This window comes from Coturnix japonica, chromosome 6 (genome assembly GCF_054131305.1).
Source record: "Coturnix japonica strain WE chromosome 6, WE-NBRP24, whole genome shotgun sequence".
In the NCBI taxonomy this organism is placed as follows: Eukaryota; Metazoa; Chordata; class Aves; order Galliformes; family Phasianidae; genus Coturnix; species Coturnix japonica.
In genome coordinates, this window is record NC_140668.1 from 36,685,286 (window position 1) to 36,706,277 (window position 20,992).

The 20,992-nt window shown below is 40.4% G+C and overlaps 1 protein-coding gene across 2 annotated transcripts in view; it reads left to right on the forward strand.

The window, feature by feature from the left end:
• Nucleotides 1-1,471: 1,471 nt before the first annotated feature.
• The window catches only part of CDH13 (cadherin 13), a 389,565-nt gene continuing 370,044 nt past the window's right edge, over nt 1,472-20,992 (forward strand). For both annotated transcript variants that reach the window (XM_015874147.3, XM_015874146.3), the window contains exon 1: nt 1,472-1,570. In XM_015874147.3, coding sequence (XP_015729633.1) covers nt 1,526-1,570 — 45 coding nt within the window. In that variant the 5' untranslated portion in view covers nt 1,472-1,525. The remainder of the gene's footprint in view (nt 1,571-20,992) is intronic.

The window sequence follows — 20,992 nt, forward strand, 5'->3', positions numbered from 1 at the left end:
CTCAGCCAAATACAAAAAAAAGGAAAAATCAAAGAAAGAAAGAAAGCACACAAATCCCTCTACCCCCTCCCCCCCCAAACAAACAAACAAACAAAAAAAACCTATCCAACCAACCAACCAAAAAACACCCACCAAAAAAATTGAACCTCAGCTGTCATTAAGGTACTGTAAGAGAGTGCTTCATATGAGGACCTAGATGTGAAAGACAGTATTTACCTTCAGTTTTTGTCCAGTTCATAAGTAAAATATGTGAGCTGTGAGCAGCAGACTAACAGTAGTTTTGGAAACTATCAACTTATATTAGTCGCTGCAGGGAGCACCTGCTGATGCTGAGGAACTCAAAGTGTCTGGCAGCTTCTCTGAATGCATGTACTTTCCCATCTGGCTGCCTGTCCTCTGCTCCCTGTATCTCAGCTCATCTTCATGAGTTCAGCAATCACCCGTGGTGGGGCAGAACAGGGTGTGATGGCAGCCACCTCTGCCAGATGAGCAAACAAGGGAAAAGTGTAAAGTCGGAAGAGAAAAGAAGGGTTGAGATAATACTGAAGATGGGGGAAGGGTACTGCTAAATAACCCCGGTGACTTCAAGAAGACAAGTCAAATAAAGACTAGTGCTTTCCTCTTTTTGTGCTGTGACAATGGGGAGTGGCAGGAGAGGTGGAGCTGCAAACGTTCGAGTTTGGGGGGGGATTAAATGGCAGTCTTTAGTCTTATCTGTTGGTGCTACCTGCTTGCAACACAACCAATCCAGAGGAAGCATGGAAGCATGTTCATGAGATACCAGGCTCCCTCTTTCAAACAGGAAAAGTTTTTGTTATCGAAGGGTATGCACCTTAGAAACTTTGTCCTAGATTCGAGTGCATTTAATCAAAAGCCAGTTCTGCCATTACCTGAGCAGTTAATAAAATCTATTGCTATATGATGGATTTTTTTCTGCAGGTTAGAATTGATCTGTCTTCATTGTGATTTGTGAGATTGAGGGAAAAACATAAAATATAATCTGTATTTCTGCTGTGTTCTTCATCTGAGGCTTGGAAGTAACTAAAACTGCAGTGGTCATTTTTTTTTGATTTATTGAAAATAAAGCACACCTTATTAACATTTTAATAAAGAGAACATTTTTGCAGCGGTGCTCAGAGTTGCTCTTATTCCTCTCTGCAATGCAATTCTTTAAAAGCAAAAATACTGTTGAGATCTGCAAGGTGTGATTTGTTAGTCTGAAACTAAACACACAAATACACCAGAGCAAAATGCTTTCTAAAGGTGCTGTGTTTGTGAGAGGTGCTTGCCCAATGTGTGTGATGCAAAATGGGGATGCTTTGTGAAGAAATCATCCTTGTAAAGCCATTGGTTCTGGTCATCAGACTCTATCCAATGCTTTAGTGATGATGCTGCTGATCTATTTGGGAAGTTGGCTGGCTCTCAAGGCAGAGTCTCTTCTCAAAGGCTGTTTCACAGTGAAAATATGCTCAGTGCAGCCGAGTGCATGAATGAAAAAGCCTCTGGTACGTTCTAGTCTGGCAAAATGCAGCACAAAACTCAACTTACTCTGTCCTTTCTGCTGTCCCAGGTAAGAAATATGGGGTTTTTTTTGTTCCTCTTCTTTCTCTTATGCATTTGGATTTGGAAGTATTTGTAATTCACGTCTGATTTGTGTAATTATATATTGCTTGAATTACTGTTGAAAGATGCAAGATCTCTGCTACGAGCCAGTCGCTAGGAATGTAGTATCTCATAGTTGCCTGATTTACAATTACAAGAAATTTGCTGTATGATATATAGCATTTTTTTGTTTCCTTTCGGTGGAGGGGGGGGGTCGGGGGGGTGTAGTGGGGGGGGGGGGGGGAATCTTTCAAGTATCTCGGTAGCAGCTGCAGCAGCAATATTTTCTGTCATATCAAATGCTGCAACTTTGATTTGCCTCTTTCCTCTGTGGCTTTTGCTGGGTAGTAGGCAGGTAGGCTGGTATAAGCAGCCCACTTTATTTATTGCTTTTTAAAAACGGGAGGGGAGAATACAGAGGAAAAATAAAACCAGACCTTGCAAAAGGCTCCCCTTCCGTACTCTCTCCCGATAGATGTGTATTACTGTTAATGACTTACTATGCAGCCTTTCTCTTATTAAATGTAATAGATCCCCCTCTGCCAGAAAGCCGAGGAAAAAACACCCAGCCTTAAAAACACAGAGCTGCTAAAGCCCCGCTGCTGCTGTCTGTCAAAGCAAAGGGTCTCGCAGGGCTTTGACTTCTCAACACCTTCTGGTTGCTCTGTTTTCCTCTCGCTGCTGTTTCGGGGTTTACTTTTTGGGAGCTCTGGGGAGGTTTGAGAATCCTTTGTTGTCCAGCATAAATGCCTCTTTCTCTCTTTTGTCTTAGGAGCTTTGTAAACTCTTGCATTTAGTGATGGTGGCACTGGCACCCTGTGCACTGAGTGGAGATAAAAGTTAATTCCTTTTTGACTGGTGATCGAGTGGTTTTGTTAACCCTTAGGGATCTGGTAGATTTTAGCGTCAAAGTAGTGCTGGAACTCCTGAGCCTGTGCACTTGTGCTTGTGCAACTGCAGTCTCCAGAAAGAATTTAGTTTGCTTTTCCAAAATAGAAGAATAAGGAGAGAATGGTGAATGCAGGGATCTGCTGCTGAGAGGAGGCACACCAAGGGTGTGTGTGTAAGTGAGCAGCAGTCATGTGAACTATAACATATAAGCTGTGAGTCCATGTGGGCATATTTGGGTCCTGGCTGAGCCTGATTTGGAGGAAAGGCACTGATGTGGGTGGCTGAAGCTCAAGACAGTGAGGCACCCTCTGATCAGAGCTCATGTGAGCAAGCACAGAGGCATTTTGGGTGGGTTCAGGGTTACAGACTTGCTTCAGTGAGTGTAATAAGTGAAAGCAACTGCTTTTGAACCATAGGCACAGTGCCTGAACGTACTGGAGAAGGACGAGTTTGATGTGCCAAAGGAGCATGAGCAGGGAATGTATGTGGGGTTTCTTGCAAGGCCTCCCCAGCAGCTGGGGCTGTGTGTGTATATAGGGGAGATCCCCAGCATGCAGGCTACTGCCAGGGAAGGTTGAGAGCCTCTGGGATGGGCGAGGGGTGTGCAAAAGGCTTCTGCAGAGAAGTTGTTGAAGTGGGCTGACATCCAGGCTGGGCAGGCAGCAGGGCTGGCAGAGCTGCCCATGGGAGGCAATCCTGCAGGAGAGGAGGCACCTGGTGGTGGGGTAACCAGAGGGTACACAAAGCTGGTGCCCCTGACCTTGGGCTTGAGACCTGCTCAATAAACTGCAGTTTGGTTGGTATTCTCTGTGACGTGTCTTTTACTTATTTTTCTTTTCCTTTCCATTTTCTTCAGCATAATACTGAATTAATGAGCTTGAGTTTGGATTTTTTTTAAGGTCACTTAAGGTTGGAAAATGTTTATGATAGAGGTGGGACAGACTAATAAGACCTAATAAACCACACAGCCCGTGTCTTTATTTTTAATTTTTAGTTTTAATACCAGTAACCACCTAAAATTCGACAAAGAGCAGAACCCTGGATTCTGGATACAGCTTAACTCTGCACTCCATTGGTAACTTGTAACAATGCTGAAAGTTCCTTTTCTTGTTAGGCTGAGGCAAGTCTGAGTGCCCGCAGGGCTGAGCTTGTAGAGCTTTAGCATAGCTCTGTATTTATGTGTTTAAACCACGCCCAACTTTATTAGCATGTGCAGATTCATTTAGCAATGCCTATACCTGGTGATTTAACACACTTCCAAGTTCACTTTATGTATTATGTCTAAGAGTAAATGTATTATGGAATGAATTAGTTGTAATAAGCAAGTGTACATAAATATGCCCTCAAGAGTGAGGATGCTGAGTGTTGACAGGTTACAGTATGAAGTGAAAACGATGACATTCTAGATAAAAAGGGAATTACCGAAATGCTGCTCAGCTTTTCTCTTTGACACACCACATGCACAACTTTCATGTGACAGGAAAAGTAAACAGAAGAATGTGAGAAACAACATACTAAACAAATGCAGCCATCTGGCTGTGTAGTAGTTGTAACACATTTTGGGATTTTTCATAAGTTTTCATTTTTTTCCTCCCTCAGTAGTAGCAATAATGATTGCTGTAATACAATGCGAGAGGAACCAGAAAAGCTCAATTCTGATGAAATGATTTCTAAGCTATAGCAGTCTAGTAATGCAGTGCTTTCTATGGAAACAGAGGATAGGAAGAACTTCATCTCAAAGTAATGATGACAAAGTTTACAGTGTACCAAAAAGTCTCAGAGATATCTGTTGAGATTTTGAGAGCATGAACTGAAAGTAATGGAGCATGAACTGAAAGTAATGGAATGTTTATGTGTTTCTGCTCTTTTTGATATATATTTTTTTTTAAAAATTGAAGGATGTAAAACTTGTAACTTCTCGTCTGTGTGTTCTCAAACTGCATTTAATTCAGCTATATTTGTTAAATCTAGAAAACTCATCTTTCAAAGTCGTGAAAGGATGAGGATATTAATGGGGCGTCAATTTTTTTGTACACACACGCTTCATGGGATGCACTGTTGATTAAAAACTGTATAAAACAGGTGGTTGATAAGTATTTTTATTCATCAAAGGCTTAGCCAGCATTATTACTGACTGTTTATCTGTACTCACCAAGAGGAAAACTGAACATTAACTAAAGTGGTGGTGTAAGATATGTTTCACAGCTTTAATTCATGATCACCTGTAAAGCTACAAAGTATATCTATCGTATGCAGCTTTATTGATCAGGAGTTGACAATAAAACAGAGTATTCTCTGGTAGCTTGTGCATTTCTCTATAAAACATACAGTTAGCAGTAAATACCTACAGATTTGGAAATCTGTTCAATCAGGTTTGTTTCCTGTGTGCTTTCCCCAAGGAATATTTCCTAAGGCCCATATAGAATATATTTATTTTTCTAAAATGAGAGCTGTTCCGAGGTTTGTATGTTTTATGTTTTATGCACACAGATGAATTCAACACAAAATTTGTGAATGAAGCTTAGATGAGGGGAAGAAAAGCCATTTTTGATGGCCTTAACTCTAACTGTGATGTTCTGCTGGGTTGTAATTAAGTGAATTGGGCAAAATGTGTAGATTTTACAAGCTTGTCTTTATAGTGAATAGAGAAGATTAGTCCTAAAACTGTCCACAAATGCATAGAGCACATTGCTGCATTCTTAAGCTTTCATTTTTTCACATTTCTCCAGAAGAGGGCTCCATGCACAGCCTGAAAGCTGACACAAAGGTACTGACAGCAATAGGAATTTATCAGCTTCAGGGAGAAAGAAAATTCTTGCTCACAATGTATGTTGGAATAACATTAATGATTATGCTTAAATTCAGACCAAATGTTTCCCTGTTGCATCTTATTGGTGCTTACTTTAAGATTAATTATGATTTCAGAATTCCAGAGGAAAAACACCTTGTATCCATTGTGGTATATCTGAGCTTTTAAAGGTATGATTTTAGAAGCGTTGTGAAATTCTATTGCCAATTGTTATGTAAAATCCTTCAGTATTGACGAGCATTCTGTGAACAGGCCATCTTTTATTGGGTTGTGTAGTCAAAATCTTCCTCTGAAGTATCTCATTCAAAAGCTGATGTCTCCCAAAACACGGAGCCATTCCAGCAGTCGTGCTCTACCATTTGTCAGATGGTGCCTTGGAGGGAAGGTTGGCCCCTGGTGAATTAGTCCGGTGATGGGCAACAGCTCTTAACATTTAAAGCTGTTCTACCCGGACCTGACCAGATTCCTCACTGCTAAACAAGGGGGATATGCTACAAAAGATGTGTGTAACTACTCATGAAATTCTGTGAGTTCTGGCATTGCAATTAAACCTGCATTTCTGTGTACTTCTTGAGACAGTATTTTTCTATTCAAGACATAGTTCAGGCAATATACTTTGTTTCTGATAATCAAAAATTGAAAAAAAGTTATTCTGTTGATTGCAGAATGTGCCATAATCCACTGGGGGGGTGTTGACTTGATCCTTAGTGAGTCCTCAACTAAGAAATGAGCATTACTAAAGGGTATCTCAGTAGTCTACTGCAACAGGAGATATTAGATATATGTGGATAGCAACTGTGACTATTCAAGAAGACATTAAGTTCTGTCTTTCATTTTCTTCCTGTCAGTGATGAGATAAGTAGGCTTTTAACATTTTATTAATATGTAGAGACAAGCTAGAAAACAGAGTTATTAATGCTGTACTCATCCAGCATCACTGTTCTGTTCTTCCTGCATTACTGCGTGGAGGAACATCTCTTGCCTTTAGCTGCTGGGATGTACTTACAACCTGTGTGAAGGTTGTGGACTCAGATATCAGAGTCCCTAAGCCAGTATAAACCTTTTGGGGAAGGAGAAGAGCTTTATCTGGGACACGAGACAGAAATTCGAGGTTAGTGAGTGTTGCTGGGGCTTCAGTCATTTCATGGAAATCTCTTCTTCCTTCCCTTTTTGACAGATACCAGCACCAAATCCACTTTTTTGATGTATCATTAGTACAGTAACATCTGTGGAGACAAAAAGACAATCCACCATGTATGATGGGGAGGAGACAGAGTGAAAGGGGGACAGACCACCCTCAGAAGACTAAGTGGGATACAGATCATACTTTATAACTCGGGTTACACCAGTGATTTTTTGGTCACAGTTGTATGGTTACACTGTGCCCTGCCCTGATCACTAGATGGATGGCACTGATCCTGATGGGATATTGCTCTTCTGTTACTTTGTGTGTCCTGCAGCTGGCAGATACAAATCAGTAGGATATTAAAACCAAAGAGGAGTGGAAAAATAAGATTCGCTTTATTAAACATTGTTTCATTATTCAAAGGTCTTGGAAATTTGCCTGCTGCTTGTTTTAGTGTGGACTTGTGATGTGAACTGTATTCTCTATCAGGTGGAAAAATCAGATTCTTGAAAATCCTTACTATTTTCTATGTAGGGTAGTCATTTCAGTGCTAACTTATTCAATATTCTACTATGTTTTGCATCATTAATTTTCTTGGCTTGAAAAAAAAAGGGGGGGAATTAAAGATTTGGTTTGATGGAGCTGGTTGGAACAGACTAAAATAAATATGTGCTGTTAAGAGTGGGGCGGAGTGAATCTTTTCAGCACACAGCAGTCTATCAGTATCTCTAACCACTTGGAAAAGCTGATTAAAGTATTTAAATAACTACTGATATCTGTGAACATCCATGTATGGATGTCTATTTTGATATCTTGAAGGTGTACTGCTTTTAGGGAGCTGAACATCCACTCTCAAGCTTTTAAAGAGTCTCAAATTTCAGCACTCATATGCAGCTCTCTGGAATTCATAGGTTTCTAGAAAAGCTAATGTTTAATTTTTTGTTGGTAGTAAAAGTATATATTTCCAAAAGTTAATGTTTATGAGTAGTCAGGGCAGATGAACTTTTTGTCTAACAAGGACTTAAAATGCTGAAAACCACAGGTTCTAGGCCATTAAGCTGTCACAACACTTTTAATATGGCTGTTTGCAAAGAAATACTTACAAAGATGGAGCAAATTACAGGTTTACATCTTCAGTTTAGGATATAAGATATGCCCACTTGCAAATATCTGTACTATACCTGTGAGATTTTTTCAGCTATTGTTATTTGTGTCCTGAAAACTACTGTTGAAGGTTAGCCCTTGTGTCTCCTCTTGAGCTATGTAGTGAGTGCTCCTTATCTGCTCCAATGCGTAGTCAACAAGCTTAGCTGGAAACAGGTGAAGGAGTATTGATGCTGTACATTAATGGCAGTCTGCCACTTGGGCTGAAAGAACAAATATCCATGGCACAGATAGAGAGAGGATGAATAACTTCTCATACAGTTTCAGTTCAATCCACAAAATCGTTGTTAGCACACTGAGATTTGTTGCAATCACTATGGAGGAAAAGGTATTTTAGAGCATACTTAACACACTGATAATTGGCTCATCTGCCTTATAGTCAATCAATTTCTTTACATTATCTTGGCATAACTTGGAATTGTAACCAGGGCTTCTGTGCAAAGGGTTTTTAAGTAAGGTCTCTCTGAGTAGAGTCAAATGTAGGGGATTTTGAACCACTTTTGAATTGAATAAATGCTGGTGGCTTCCCCTGTAGCCTCTATAAAAAGGAAGAGATGAACTGCTATAAATTAATTTTCTTTATTTAAGATGGTCTTTAAAATGTAATAGATGTGCTTCAACTTTGAGCCAATTATTGGTACCTGTCTGAGGAACAGGGGCAGACCCGGGAGCTGTGTTCCAAAAATCTTGAATTATTCCCTAGGTAAACTCGTTGGCTTTGAGTTCTTCTACTTCCAAATAAGGTATTGTACATTTCTCTAGAGACAGCCCTATGTTTTCCCTGGGGAACCACCTTTTATCAAACAACAAACAGCTATATCAGAATGTGAGAGCTGAACAGAATACTCCTCTACAGTTGACAAAGCAGGAAATCTAGAGCATCTGGTACTTTGCTCTCTAAGTGAAAGGAAACAGAATTAGCCATTAGGATCTGATGGGTATTTCCCTCCCCATTAAATCCATTGTTTCTGAGCTCTGTCGGAGGAAGCTGAGCAACTCTAACCATGCTACATGGCAGGAATGGCTATCTCAGCTCCAGGTTTGTGTCATTCTGTAGCTAGATAACTGGCCAAATTAAAAGGTGTTCAGCTTGACCTTCTGCCAAGATATGATAACTGGCTTTGAAAGTGCCAGGAAGTCCTGGATATTATCTCTCATTCTTATCCAGGTGAAATGCAAAATGAAAAACCTTTGAGTATAGAAAAATGAGAATGAAATTAAAATAGAACTATACATAAAACTCAGTTTCTGGGTATTCATATTAGTCTACTATCTGAAGATGGTATTTGGTGTCAGGCTAAGTGGTTTTATTCTTTTTGAAAATGTCTTGTTGTCATAATTCATGATCTGATTGAACTAACCAGACTATGAACTCCATTAATCTTGGCTTATGAATATCGATAATCCTGTTAATTTACTTATACAAAACTCAGACCTGAATACCAAAGCAGTTAGAACACACTCAATCACCATAATACCATTGCAGGAGATATTATTCAGTGGGACAAAGACATAAGATGGTCCTTAAGACGCAGCAGGAATGGGATTTACACCTTTATACACCCATATACACTGTTGTTTCTGAAATAGATTAGGGTCTGACATTTGCTTCTATTTACAGAATCATCATTTAGTTCTGATCTTTTAAGTTAAAAGACGTCATTTAGAAATGATCAAGCAGAATGCATTCTCCAGTTTTAAATGTCATTAGTAGTTGTTCATAATTGTTGTATCTTTGCAGTTTGGTTATAACTGTAGAAATGCAGCATCGTGTGCATTGGGAATACTGATTACTGCAATTTGGCAAACAGCTTTTTAGATGATGACTTCAGATACAACATGCTACTGGAAAATAAGGTTGCTGGGAATAAAGCATGGAATGCTGCATCTTGTGGAAATTACTTACCTTGCCCATCTCATAACTTCAGTGTTGAGTTTGCAATAGCGAATTACTGTTGTTCACGAGAACATGGGAACAGGTCTTTAGCAGGCATGGATTGATTGCATTGTCCTGCTTTGTGTCATCTGGGTGAAGGATGGTTAGTATTGATACCACGTGCATTTCTACTGTCTTTGTATTGGAAGCTTACATGGCTCCTATTACTGTTATATCTGAGCACCCTGCAAATAGTAATGAATTTATCCTTGCTTCCCTAAAATAAATGTTGAGTTATGACAGGAACATTATTCTGAAATGGGAGACATCCTCCAACATCTGCCTGTTCCAATGACTTTAGTTCTATTATCTTAGTTGAGTAATGATGCAGGCTGCTGTCATTTTTGCTGCTGGTGTTGATTCAGAAGTGACAGTTCATTGTGCTATCGACAGATTAATTCCGATTGGCGGGAGCCTGAAATAAATTCAGTCTTTAGGCCAATCAGCAACTGGTGTTCATGATATTATTTTAATAACCCCGCTCAACTCTCAAGAATATAATTAGTTATGATTTGCCAAAGAACTGTCTATCTCTATACAGCTTATATTTTTGCATACAGAAGAACTATAAAAAGAAAGTGTTTAGCTAACCATAGCTGCACAGAGTTGTTCTAAGCATAAGGAAAATATGTACTTGCTTTTCACTAGGACTTACATGATGGCTGCTGGCAAAACCCTCCATTGGTACAGGAGGGGGATGGGGCCTACAGTGCTACATATTCAGTGTCTGGGGCCACTAGAGTTTGAGTAGGTGACACATACAGCTGTACTTCTAATGCTTGGATACAGGAAAAGCATCAGATATTTCCACCCCAATGTGAGACATAGTGTCAAAGGCGGAGTATGTTCTACCTCAACCACGTCTGTTCTAATATATATGATATCAACATGATATCACTGTGATATCATGGGGACACTGGTCACAGTCTTTCCTTCCTTCCACATACTGGAGTGGCAGAGCTGCCAGAAGCCTGGGCTGTTCTCATAGGTGATGAGCTGTTTGGTCATGGATGTTCCAGTATTATACCCACCTGCTGGATGTGTGATGTTGCTGTCCTAAAGTCTCACTGTATTTTTTTTTTTTTTTGATTGAGGGGAGACACTATTTTTTGCAAGCCCAAAATATGAGAAACTGCAGACTTGTTTGGACTGTTAAAAGCTGTTCTCTGACTGTGGAACAACCAACTCCCACTGTTTGATAACGTCCCTCTGAAATAAGGATTCAATCTTTTCACACTTGCTTCTGAAGAATGTAAGTTTGAAAGCATTTGTTCTTTCACAAGCCAAAAGCCTACAAAGCAGTGAACCTGTTTCTTATTTACCGTGTGTGGGAACTGAACATTGCTTATGGGTGGCTGAAGGAATATGGCTCAAATGGAAACCGACTTGGTTGTCTGCCAGAACTTGAACTGGAACAAAGCTGCCTTTCAAACTTGTTCTTGACTTCTGTTTTCTGTATGAGAAAGAAAGAGTGATCATGCACAGCATGAGCAGTTCTCCCTGCCTTACCTCCAGGCTGGCTGGAAGCACCAGCACACCTGTAATTTCCTTCTTTGATTACTTTTCTCTCTGTTCCACTTTGTCTGCTACAAAATAAATAAATAAACAGATCAGGTGGTCTGAGTGCTTTTAGTTTTTCTGTTCAGGTTGTTTTCAGGCAGTCTAGTTCTGGCTTGGTGGTTGGAGGGAAGTACTTTTATTTGCCTGTCCTGGTAATGGTTTTAAGCTGCTGATCTCTTGAAGAGCCAGAAGTTATGTAGTAATAAACTTGCTGACATAGCTGCTGAATTTCTTGCCCCATTGCCTGGTTGGCAGAAGAATATGAGAACAAAGATCAAACTTTAACACTCCAGCTGGAAGGGAAAACAAAAGAAGGATAAAGGGGGGTTGCTGGGGAAAGAATGTAATGTCCTGTAATTTACTTACAACTGTTAGCATTTAGAAAATATGTTTGTCATATAGTTAACAGACATACAACGGAATAGAGAGTGACTTCGTGTTTAAATGAAGATATGGAAATTCAGTAATCTTACATGTTAGTTTAGGCTGACAGTTGTATCCAGAGCTTTTGCTTCTGTCTGTTGTCAGTGTCAAGAAACAGTGGTGCCGGTGCTTTCTTTTATGCACCTTTGTCATATATATTATATCCTAATTTACGAGAGGCAGGAAATCTAATCCCTTGTTAACTCTGCATCTTTTCCCTGGCTCTGAGCATTCATTAGCTGCCCAGACACAGAATTCATCTCTTCTGCATTTTATGTTTTGGTGGCACTTCTTTATTTTTGTTTGCTGTGTGCTTTGTCTTAATGGACAATATTTTTATCTGCTTGTTTAGAATTGTTGTGCTCATGATCATTAAATCCATTCTACTGATTCTCTGAGAAACCTTTTACAAGTGTAGGTGAAATAAAACCTAGGCAATGTCTTTCACTTAATTGAGTACTTGGATGGGGAGGGAGTGGGGAAGGAGAGAACAGCAAGCTGAATGGGGATAAGGTGTGAGGATAAAGCAGCCTTCCTTGCAGGACAGCACCTTGGAGTTTCCCCTTAAACTGTTTGTATGTCACTTCTTTTAGCAGTCTGAAAAGATTTCATGTATACTAGGTCACTTCCCATGTTTCACATTTAACACATGCACACTTTTAACTGCATGCCAGTAGAAAGAAGTGTGCTCTAGAGAGGCTTGGGAGAGTTCAGCTCTTATGGTTTTCTGGCATTAAGTATGAGGAGAGCCAGTTTCCAGAACAAGCTTACAATAGGCAGTGCCTTGCTGAAGTGTGTATTATGGACCAGCAATTATGAGAGAGAAATACTCTGATGATCTGAGACAGGCTTAGATATTATGGCATTTTTGTTCTTCTCCAGCCTTTCTTCACCTATGTTAATACCATTTAGCAGATCCATGCCATTTTACACACCTTCTGACATCTTTTGGGGGCCAGCTGAAGAGTTAAGATTAAAGAGAATAGAGCACAACTTTAGGCATGTTTGCTAACTAGCCATTACATTTCTGCCGGTTATTTTGTCCTTAAAATGGAGCAACTCTTCCCTGACAACTGAGCACGCAATTCATGTACAATGGATCTGTTTCTGACATTGTATTTTTATGGTGTTTGTGTGACTCATAATTCATATGAAGTGCAAGAGAACACAATGTAAATACATTTGGCATTTTAAAATACTGAAAATTATAGGGGGATAAAAGTTGCCCAAATCATGTGCAAGAAAAACTGCAAAGACTGTGAGCAAAGCAATGTTCTTACTCCTGCCTGGCAGCCTTGGTAGCACAGGGACTTCTAGAACTGAGACCCATTGTACAGGACGATGTGAATTGACCTAGCATGCCACTGAAGTAGAGTTTCAAGTCAGCTCTGATTTTCTCTAGGTCAGTGACTGTAGTTCAGGTCTGCTGCATCCCCAAAATCTTTACTGTTTGATGCCTGTATAATCAGTATGCTGGTCTTGGGCAGGAGACTGTCTGCAAGTGTAAGGTATCAGTGCAACTGTCACTTAGTATCAGTGGTACTAATACAGAAGTAAGACTTGTGTACCCATGATTCCTCCACAATCTCTAGTCTGAAGCTGTCTGTGTTGAACAGACAGGGGTGGTGCAGGACCATGACTTCTTGCACTGTGTGGCTGGGAGCTGAATGTTACTCCCAAGCTGGCTGACAGCCTTGCTTATCTTGGGTGCCACCTCCCCTTCATACTGCTCTGAGCAGCTTTATAAAGCAAGTAATTCTGTGGGCTCTGTATGGTGTCAATGTCTCTGCCCAGTTAGTGGTGCAGAGGATTCCCAGCAGGGCTCTGCCTTGCCCTGAGCTAACCCGTCCTGGAAGGGCTGGGTTTTTTAAAATAGCATAGTGGCTGAGTCAGGGGCATGCCAAGCCTGTTATGCTGCTGCTCATCATGCCGTGACTGCTGCTGAGAAATGTGTGGGGTTCTCAATATGGCTCAAAATATGATGGGAACAGAAGATTCTCCCTCCTCTTCCTCATAAAACTGTTGCAGATTTGTGAGCACATTCCTTTGCTTTAGAAGCAGAGGAAGTACATACAGTACATCTTTTCCAGCCTGTAAGCAAAAGGCGTACACAGTGTGCAGAGCTTTGTGCCAGGCTCCGGGGGTGGGGACAGGTTTTAGACTAAGAGAGAAGGGTACATGTTTTTTCTTAAGCCTCTTTGAGGGAGGAAGAGAAGGCCATGCAGCAGCTGGGGTAGAGGATACATCTCCAGTATGGCATTTCTACGCCTACTTTTGTGACTGGTGTACTGGAATTAGGATATCTTTCTAGGGTCAGAAGGTGGTTAAATGGAAACAATAGCTCCTTCTTTATTTATTTGTAATACCTTTTTGCCACACATATACTGGTCAAGCCCAGTGCAGTAGGGAGAAACATTTTTTGCTTTCCATCCCACTTTCTTATTTCCTGCTTCACTGTGTAGTAACTTTCTGTGGGTGTGGTTACATGAAATCTTTTAATAACAAATCTTGAACAATCCACTTATATAATAACCAGCACGCCTTTTAATTTGCCCTTCTTTCATATATTGTTGTGAATCAGTGAACTATCTGATCAGCTGGCTGTGTTTGTACCTGTGTACAAGTCTGTTTTTGTTCAGTGTTACTGGCAACACTTCTTGCTGAAAGGGAGGCAAGAGAGTGTGTCTGCAGTCTAGTGGGTAGAGAGCATCCTTCAAGCAAGGAGTCTCTTGGTATTTATTCATAGTAACTCTTCGTTGTAAATATGTAATTATACTCTGGATAACCACTACAACATCAAACTTGCCATTTTTTGCAGATGAGATTTTAGCTTCTGCTTTCAGAGCTGTGATTCTCTTTGCTTAAGTCTCTTCCTAACTCAGGGCCTTCTTTGTGTAACAGCCCAACTTTGGCTGGACATATGTAGGTCAGGGAGCTTTCTTAAGAAACAGCTGTGGCTTAGGTTGGGAGTCACAAGCTTTGGCTTTCCCCTTGCCCAGCAGCATCCCTGTGCACTTTGTTTTTTAGAGCTTCTCCAGGCTGTGCTGCTTCACCAGGAATCTGGCCTGCAAAACAGTGCCTTTTCCCATCAGCTGTGAGCATAACTCTGCCCTTTGGCTTGAGTAGAAGTTTGGGGTCAGCCTTGTCCCATTACCAAATATAGCATAAATCTTACTGACAAGGTTTCCAGGCAGCTGTGGTCACGGTCGTGGTATCTAAGCTGTGAATGTGGCTGCATGACAGAAGTGATTTCTGATGGTGGTGCTTATCCCTGAAGCACAAACACAATCAGACCCAGAGCATGGCTCGTTCTTGCTCCTTCCCTAGCCACGTTTCCATGTGGATCAAGCTGCTGCTTGCAGTGTGGTGCTGGCTGGCACCCCTGGGGGATTAGAACACATTTCTGGAACCAAAGGTGTCTGCTGGCCATGGAAGAAATAACTGTGCTCACATCACTTGAAACTTCGTTTTTTTTTCCTCTTAACAACCTCATCCTTCTTGAGCATCTTGATTTCAAGTGTCTGTTGAAGCACTGTAAACAGATTTCCTTCGGTTCTGCTGCACTACATGCTGTGTTGCAATACATTTTGTCTACTTTAAAGCTGTTAGTGATTCATTAGTTTACAGTTCCAAAAACCAATTCCAAAGGGATCACTCATCTCCCAAGAGCGGTGAAGATATTTTCAGGCTGGCTACACAGTGCTATGGCAATGTTTTTGAATTTTGCCTGGTTCAAATCATGTGGCAGTGATACCACCAAAGGCTGCCAATTCAATGGAGGATTGCACACAGATTCCATGGGTGGGAAACTGCAATATTATTAGACACGGCTAATAATAGTTCCTCTTAACTTCTGAAATGTCAGAACAGTCTTGTAAGTGCACTTTGGAAAGTGTTAACCTTTTGTTTGCTGCCTGTAGCATTCCCTAACATGTCCAACATTACACTGTGTCTGTAATACAAGAAGGAAACACACTGGAAACTGAAAGTATCCACATGTATCTCTCTGCAAATGGACTAGTATGGAGATCTCAGGGTTGCAGGATCAGCCTGGAGACCTGTGACTGTTGTGTGTTTGTATAATGATTAGAAAGATAAGCTGCTACTGTCCAGGGGTTTGTAAGGCCTAATGAGCATGCCTCTGCCTAGTTTTCTCTATTTGCAAAGGGCTTTGAATCCTAATAGTAAGAAGCTCACTAGAGTTTAAAATAAAGAGTGTGCCAAGATGGCCAGCTACCATCTGTCAGATCCTCCTGGAGTGAGGTCTGCAGAAGTTCCAGAGTTTGGGTAAATCTGCCATGCTGATAGCTCTGGTGTTTGGTCTGGTGGCAGGGAACAACAATTCCACTTTGCAGGGAACTTCACAAGTTTTCAGTTGCTTTATAAACCATGGGAAACCAAAAGTAGCCAAAGACTCTAAATGCTCTGTGAAACTAAGTTAATGCTCTTTCTTATGGTAGACATTTATTTCATTTTGCTGTCTAGCCCATCCAGCCAATACCAGCAGTGTGTCTGCAGCTGCAGGATTTACTGTAAGATTTTTTTGGACTGCTGGAGGCCAATCAGAAAGGGATTTTAATATCTTGGCTCCAGAGGGACAGAAGCAGATAAATGAGAAACTGCAAAAACAAGTCCTTAGTCAAAAGGTGCTAGCATTTAGAAAAGTTAGAAATTAAGCCATGAGCTTTTCTGTCCTTTCGAGGATATAACTAAGAGCACAGCTCAGAGTTGGATGAGCTGAGATTCGAGAGTTGCTGGACACTGTTCTCTGATGTGTGGCTTAATGATGAGGTTCTCACATCTTGCAAAATCCAAGCTGGATTGGATTTGCATGAAGACAGGCCCTGAGGTGGATTGCAGTGCAAAAACGGGGAAATACAGGGACTTATTTGGGACTGCCTCTTCTAAATTGCATTTTATAGCTATTTCTTATATTTAAGTGGAAAATCTTTGAAGGCAGAACTGTATTGCTGGCTGTTAGGAACAACATACGGAAAGGACCTCCCTTTCTTCAGGCCACTGAGTCACTAACTTTTGTTTTCTCAACTTCTTTGCAAAGTTAGTTTATTAAAAGGGAAGGTTACTCCTTCCCGGTCAAGGAAGGGATACGCTTCAAAGCAACAGAAGTAGCTCGTATGGTCCTATAAGAAACCTTTAACAAAAGGGGCAGTTGCAGCTTGGATGCCCCAAATCACCTGCCAGTGCTCGTTGCCCCTGGTACTGGGAGCCCTGAGCAGCAGGTCTTGCTGGGGGGGAAAGCCTTGCAAAGAGTCTTGTGTTGTTTCTATTTATTAGAACAGCTAAAACTTTAATTGCAGTAAATAGATTGATTTTATTTTTTTAAAATTAAAATAAATCTACTTCATTTCTGCAGCATATCTTACTGCTGACATTTAATCCTTGCCTTAAAGATAAGTTGCAGTCATCCTGTGACAATGAAGATGTATTTTTAGCATGCTTGGGGAATTATGGTTAACAGAATGACTTCACCCAAAGGGGAAGCTTTGCTGTTATCATTTTGTTCTTGTTCAATAATCTGAAATACATTGTTGACATCCATGCTGTACTGAAAGTAAAATAACATGGAGATCAATGTGTTTTGAAGAATATTTTCCTTCTTCCTGTCTAGTTTTGTCTTGTCTTTTCCTTTTATTTCTTTGGGAACACTCAGTCATTTTCTTTGCTTGACAACTTAAATTAAGAGCTTGTAAGCTTTTAAAGTGAGTTGCATGATTACAAATCTGAGAATAAAAGCAGAAAAGATTTCTCATGTTACAAGTTCTTTTGTTTCTCCTACACTTACTATTCTCTATACCCACTGCTCACCAAATTAGGATCATCAGACACTGGACAATATTTTATATGGTGATCAGCGTGAGACCTGGCAGATGGGCTGCTGGCTTTGAGCTGCTCTTTATCATTGCTGGGTAGGCCCCATCTTGCACAGTCTCACTGAAGTCATCAGGTTGTCTTCCCTTTTAAGGTCACCCTCCTTGTTACCTTCATAGGTATTTATGAGAAAAGGTATTGGGGAATTATGGGACAAAAATGTAGGTGTTCTTAGCAATACATTGTTGAACTACTCAGTAGCACATGTAGCAATTGCTGGATGCCTGTTCCTGTCTTGTTTTACACTTCTTGAAAGAATGAGGTCCCTGTGCTCTCCATGTGCTGCCTGCAGTGAGATGTGATCAAAGGAAAGAACAAATTACTACAGTTGTGTCCTTCTCCAGAACGTGTTCACCTCCCTGCTTTTGAGTTCAGTCTACAAGCGCCTCAGTGAAGTAGTGGGGCAGAGACTAAATTCTTTCTCTCCTGCAGCTCAAGGTGCTACACGAGGCACCCATGGCTGCAGTTTGCTGTTTTCCCCTGAGCTGGTCCAAGGGAAGAACAAGTGGGAAGAGTTGGTTGCCTGGACTTGAACACGCTGGGGGTCTCCTGTCTGTGTATAGCATCCTGTGCAGCCTTGAAATATACAATCATAATTTAGTGTTTGGAGGAAAATGTGAACTAGAAGTCATGCATCAAATAAGCTGCTGCTGAATACTGCAAATGGATTTTGTTTATCGCAAGCTTCAAAGCAGAGGCTAAAGCTAACAGCTAAGAATTAGTTATTTGAATTATCTATCAGGCTTCTGTATGTGAAACACTCAGTAAGAAACAAAGTCATAATGGCCTATATGGGGGTTAAACATTTAAGTAGGAGTTTACATTTATGGCAGTCATGTGCATATATTAGTTTAATACTAACATTTTTTCTTAGACTTCTTTGTATTTGGAGGAACGCAGCATTTAAATTGCCAGATCTAAGAAATCAAGCTTTGCTTTACAAAATTTGTCATCCGTTTCACATTGTACTTGAGAATGATAATCCAGATGTTTCTAAAAAATCCAGATATGTATCTGTCATGTATCAGTAACAGATAAAGATTTTGTTTATTTTCTGCTTTTAATATTTATGGTATCAAGATAGAAATCAGATTTGCTTTCTCTGAGGAGTCCTTACAATTCAATTAAGCTGGCATTCTGTGTACAAAACTGATTTGGAAGAGGGTTAGCCTCCACAGGCTTTTAGGGAATATACACGTCTTGATGTCCTTGTCCTCTCAGAACTAATTGTTGAAAGCTATAAACCTATTCAAAATATTATCTGAGCACTAAAAACCTCCCCAGCATTAGTAAAATGCATTCAAAAGAAATAAATAAAGAGCACTTTTTGTGCAGTGTCTGCTCTCAAGGACAAACAACCTCATTAGCTGCCTTGCCTGAAATGTAGGCGATTGTGTTTCTGCTTACTAAGGCACCACAAATTGCAGAATTCCAATTTGAGTTTTGGAATCTGAAAGATGAGGGTGGTGGAGCATTTTATGGTTGAGAGATAGAATGAAATGTGAAGGTATTCCATTTACGTGAATGCTGCGTGTATATATGTATGTGTTTGTGCAGAGATGTGTATGTTAAGGTGTATCTGAATATTGCCTGTAGGATCATACACACAGTGAAGGTCAAGAAAAATGAAGGTGAATTTCATGGATTTTGTCATATTGCAGTGGCTTCTCTTAGTCCCAACAGTAATGCTTGTAACTTCCCCCCCCCCACCCCCCCCTTTTAACTTATGCCTTAAGATTGGAGTTTCACATCAAGTTCCACTAATGAAGGCTTAGATCTTCGTATGAAACCCAGTCAGATCATGGAATGACTTTGTTCTTACATTTTGAACTTGTCAATTCTTGAACACAAACTCTCATACCTGGTATGAAAGCAAGAGCTCAAATGAGTCATTTTGAAGAGCAAGGACGGTGTCTTTCTGTGCCCTTGAGGGCAGCATAAGCCAGCCATGTAATAGACTTGTATGAAATTAGTTAACTTAAACTCAATATGGAAGCATTTGTAAGGAAAAAGCAACAGCAAAGCAGGTATGTGTGCATAGCAGTTTGAAGAACTGGTCTATGAGAGGTACATATGAGTACCTTTACTATGAACTATGAGCCTTTGTAGGCTCACCAGGTTAGGTAGCCTTTAAAGTGCCTCATAGTTGTCTTAAAGGTCACTGTTTTGGACCATGAAGGTTCCTCCCTTCCTGTACAGTTCTAGCAGATTGTATCTGATATTCTTCTGCATAAGTGTTCCCTGCTTACACATGCAGGGTTACAGAGGGAGTTCTTGTTTGAACAAGCGTAAATCATATAAATGAGAGTCAACAGTATTTGGGTCCACACAAACCAATGTGAGCAGCGCTTTTTTTGGAAATATTTGAGCTAAGGGAGAATGGATCAGAAAGGTAAAAAGAGACCAAAATGGAAGTGTTAAAATACTTGCAGACCATAGAAATACATCAGATACAACAATATGCAGAGCAGCTTAGAGCAGATCGCAAAGTGCTGTTTTCAGTTCCCCTGCAGTGAGATGTTATAATAGAGACTGGCTTATAGGGGAGGAAACAGAACGTAGTTCCTTTTCCTCTTGTTTAAACACAGTGACATGTCCTAATTTAGACCTAATTTTCATTCCTGTAACATTACTTGTAATAACGTCTAAAGTCCTCAGAATTAATTCGACTGGAAAAATTCCAGAAGGACTTTCAATTTTTCTCATTAAAAACATTATAGATGTCTTAATTAGGCTCTGTTATTAATGGTAATATTACTCAATTTAGAACTACACACTTAAGATGTGGTTACCTCTAGCGTGATTAGTCAGAGAAGCTCTGCTACGCAAGGATGCACACTGGAATTTTGAACAGTGAAATATTTAGAGCCAGATGCTCAGCTGTGTAAATTGTGTGGCTATTGCGACCTCAGAGGAGCGAGGCTGGGATGCTTTAACATAGAGTTAGATATCTAAGTTTATAAATAATAGCTTCTGGCTGATCTCCCTTATCCTTTCTCCTTTTCCTTTCTAGTCTTTGCTCTTTTTTTTTCTCTCTCCAAATTATGTACTGTGGGTGCAATTTATGCAGTAGTGCATGCACACTTAAGTATAAATTGTTTAACTGCTGGAGTTAAACCGGAGCCACTGTGTACTTGTATATCTTTTTTCCTCATGTTGTTCTATGGGTGCTCTCAGAAGCATTGAGTTGACTTGATTTGCTTCACTTGATGAGAACCTTCTGCTGCTGTGTGCTTGGGTAGCGTCAGATGGAATGTTTAATTTCCTAGCCAAGGTGCAGCTTGATACAACCCTTAAAGTAATCTGTGGATCAGTTAATGTGTATATTTTCCTGTTAGAAGATTGAAAGGAGCTATTTAGATTTTCTGTATTTGTGCATGGCTTCATTAATACTGAAGAATCCATGACAATTTTTCAGTTCTGTAATTACTGGCTGTCACTCCTATTCGATGTTACTTCTGTTTATGGCAGCGGTGGATGGGGAAGGATGTTTGCCACACTGGCTGTCGTGTGCTGCCCTGCAACTTCAGCTTGGGGATCTTGCACAAAATCAAGTGTGTAGTTGCTTTTCATCATCAAGATGTAGCACCAG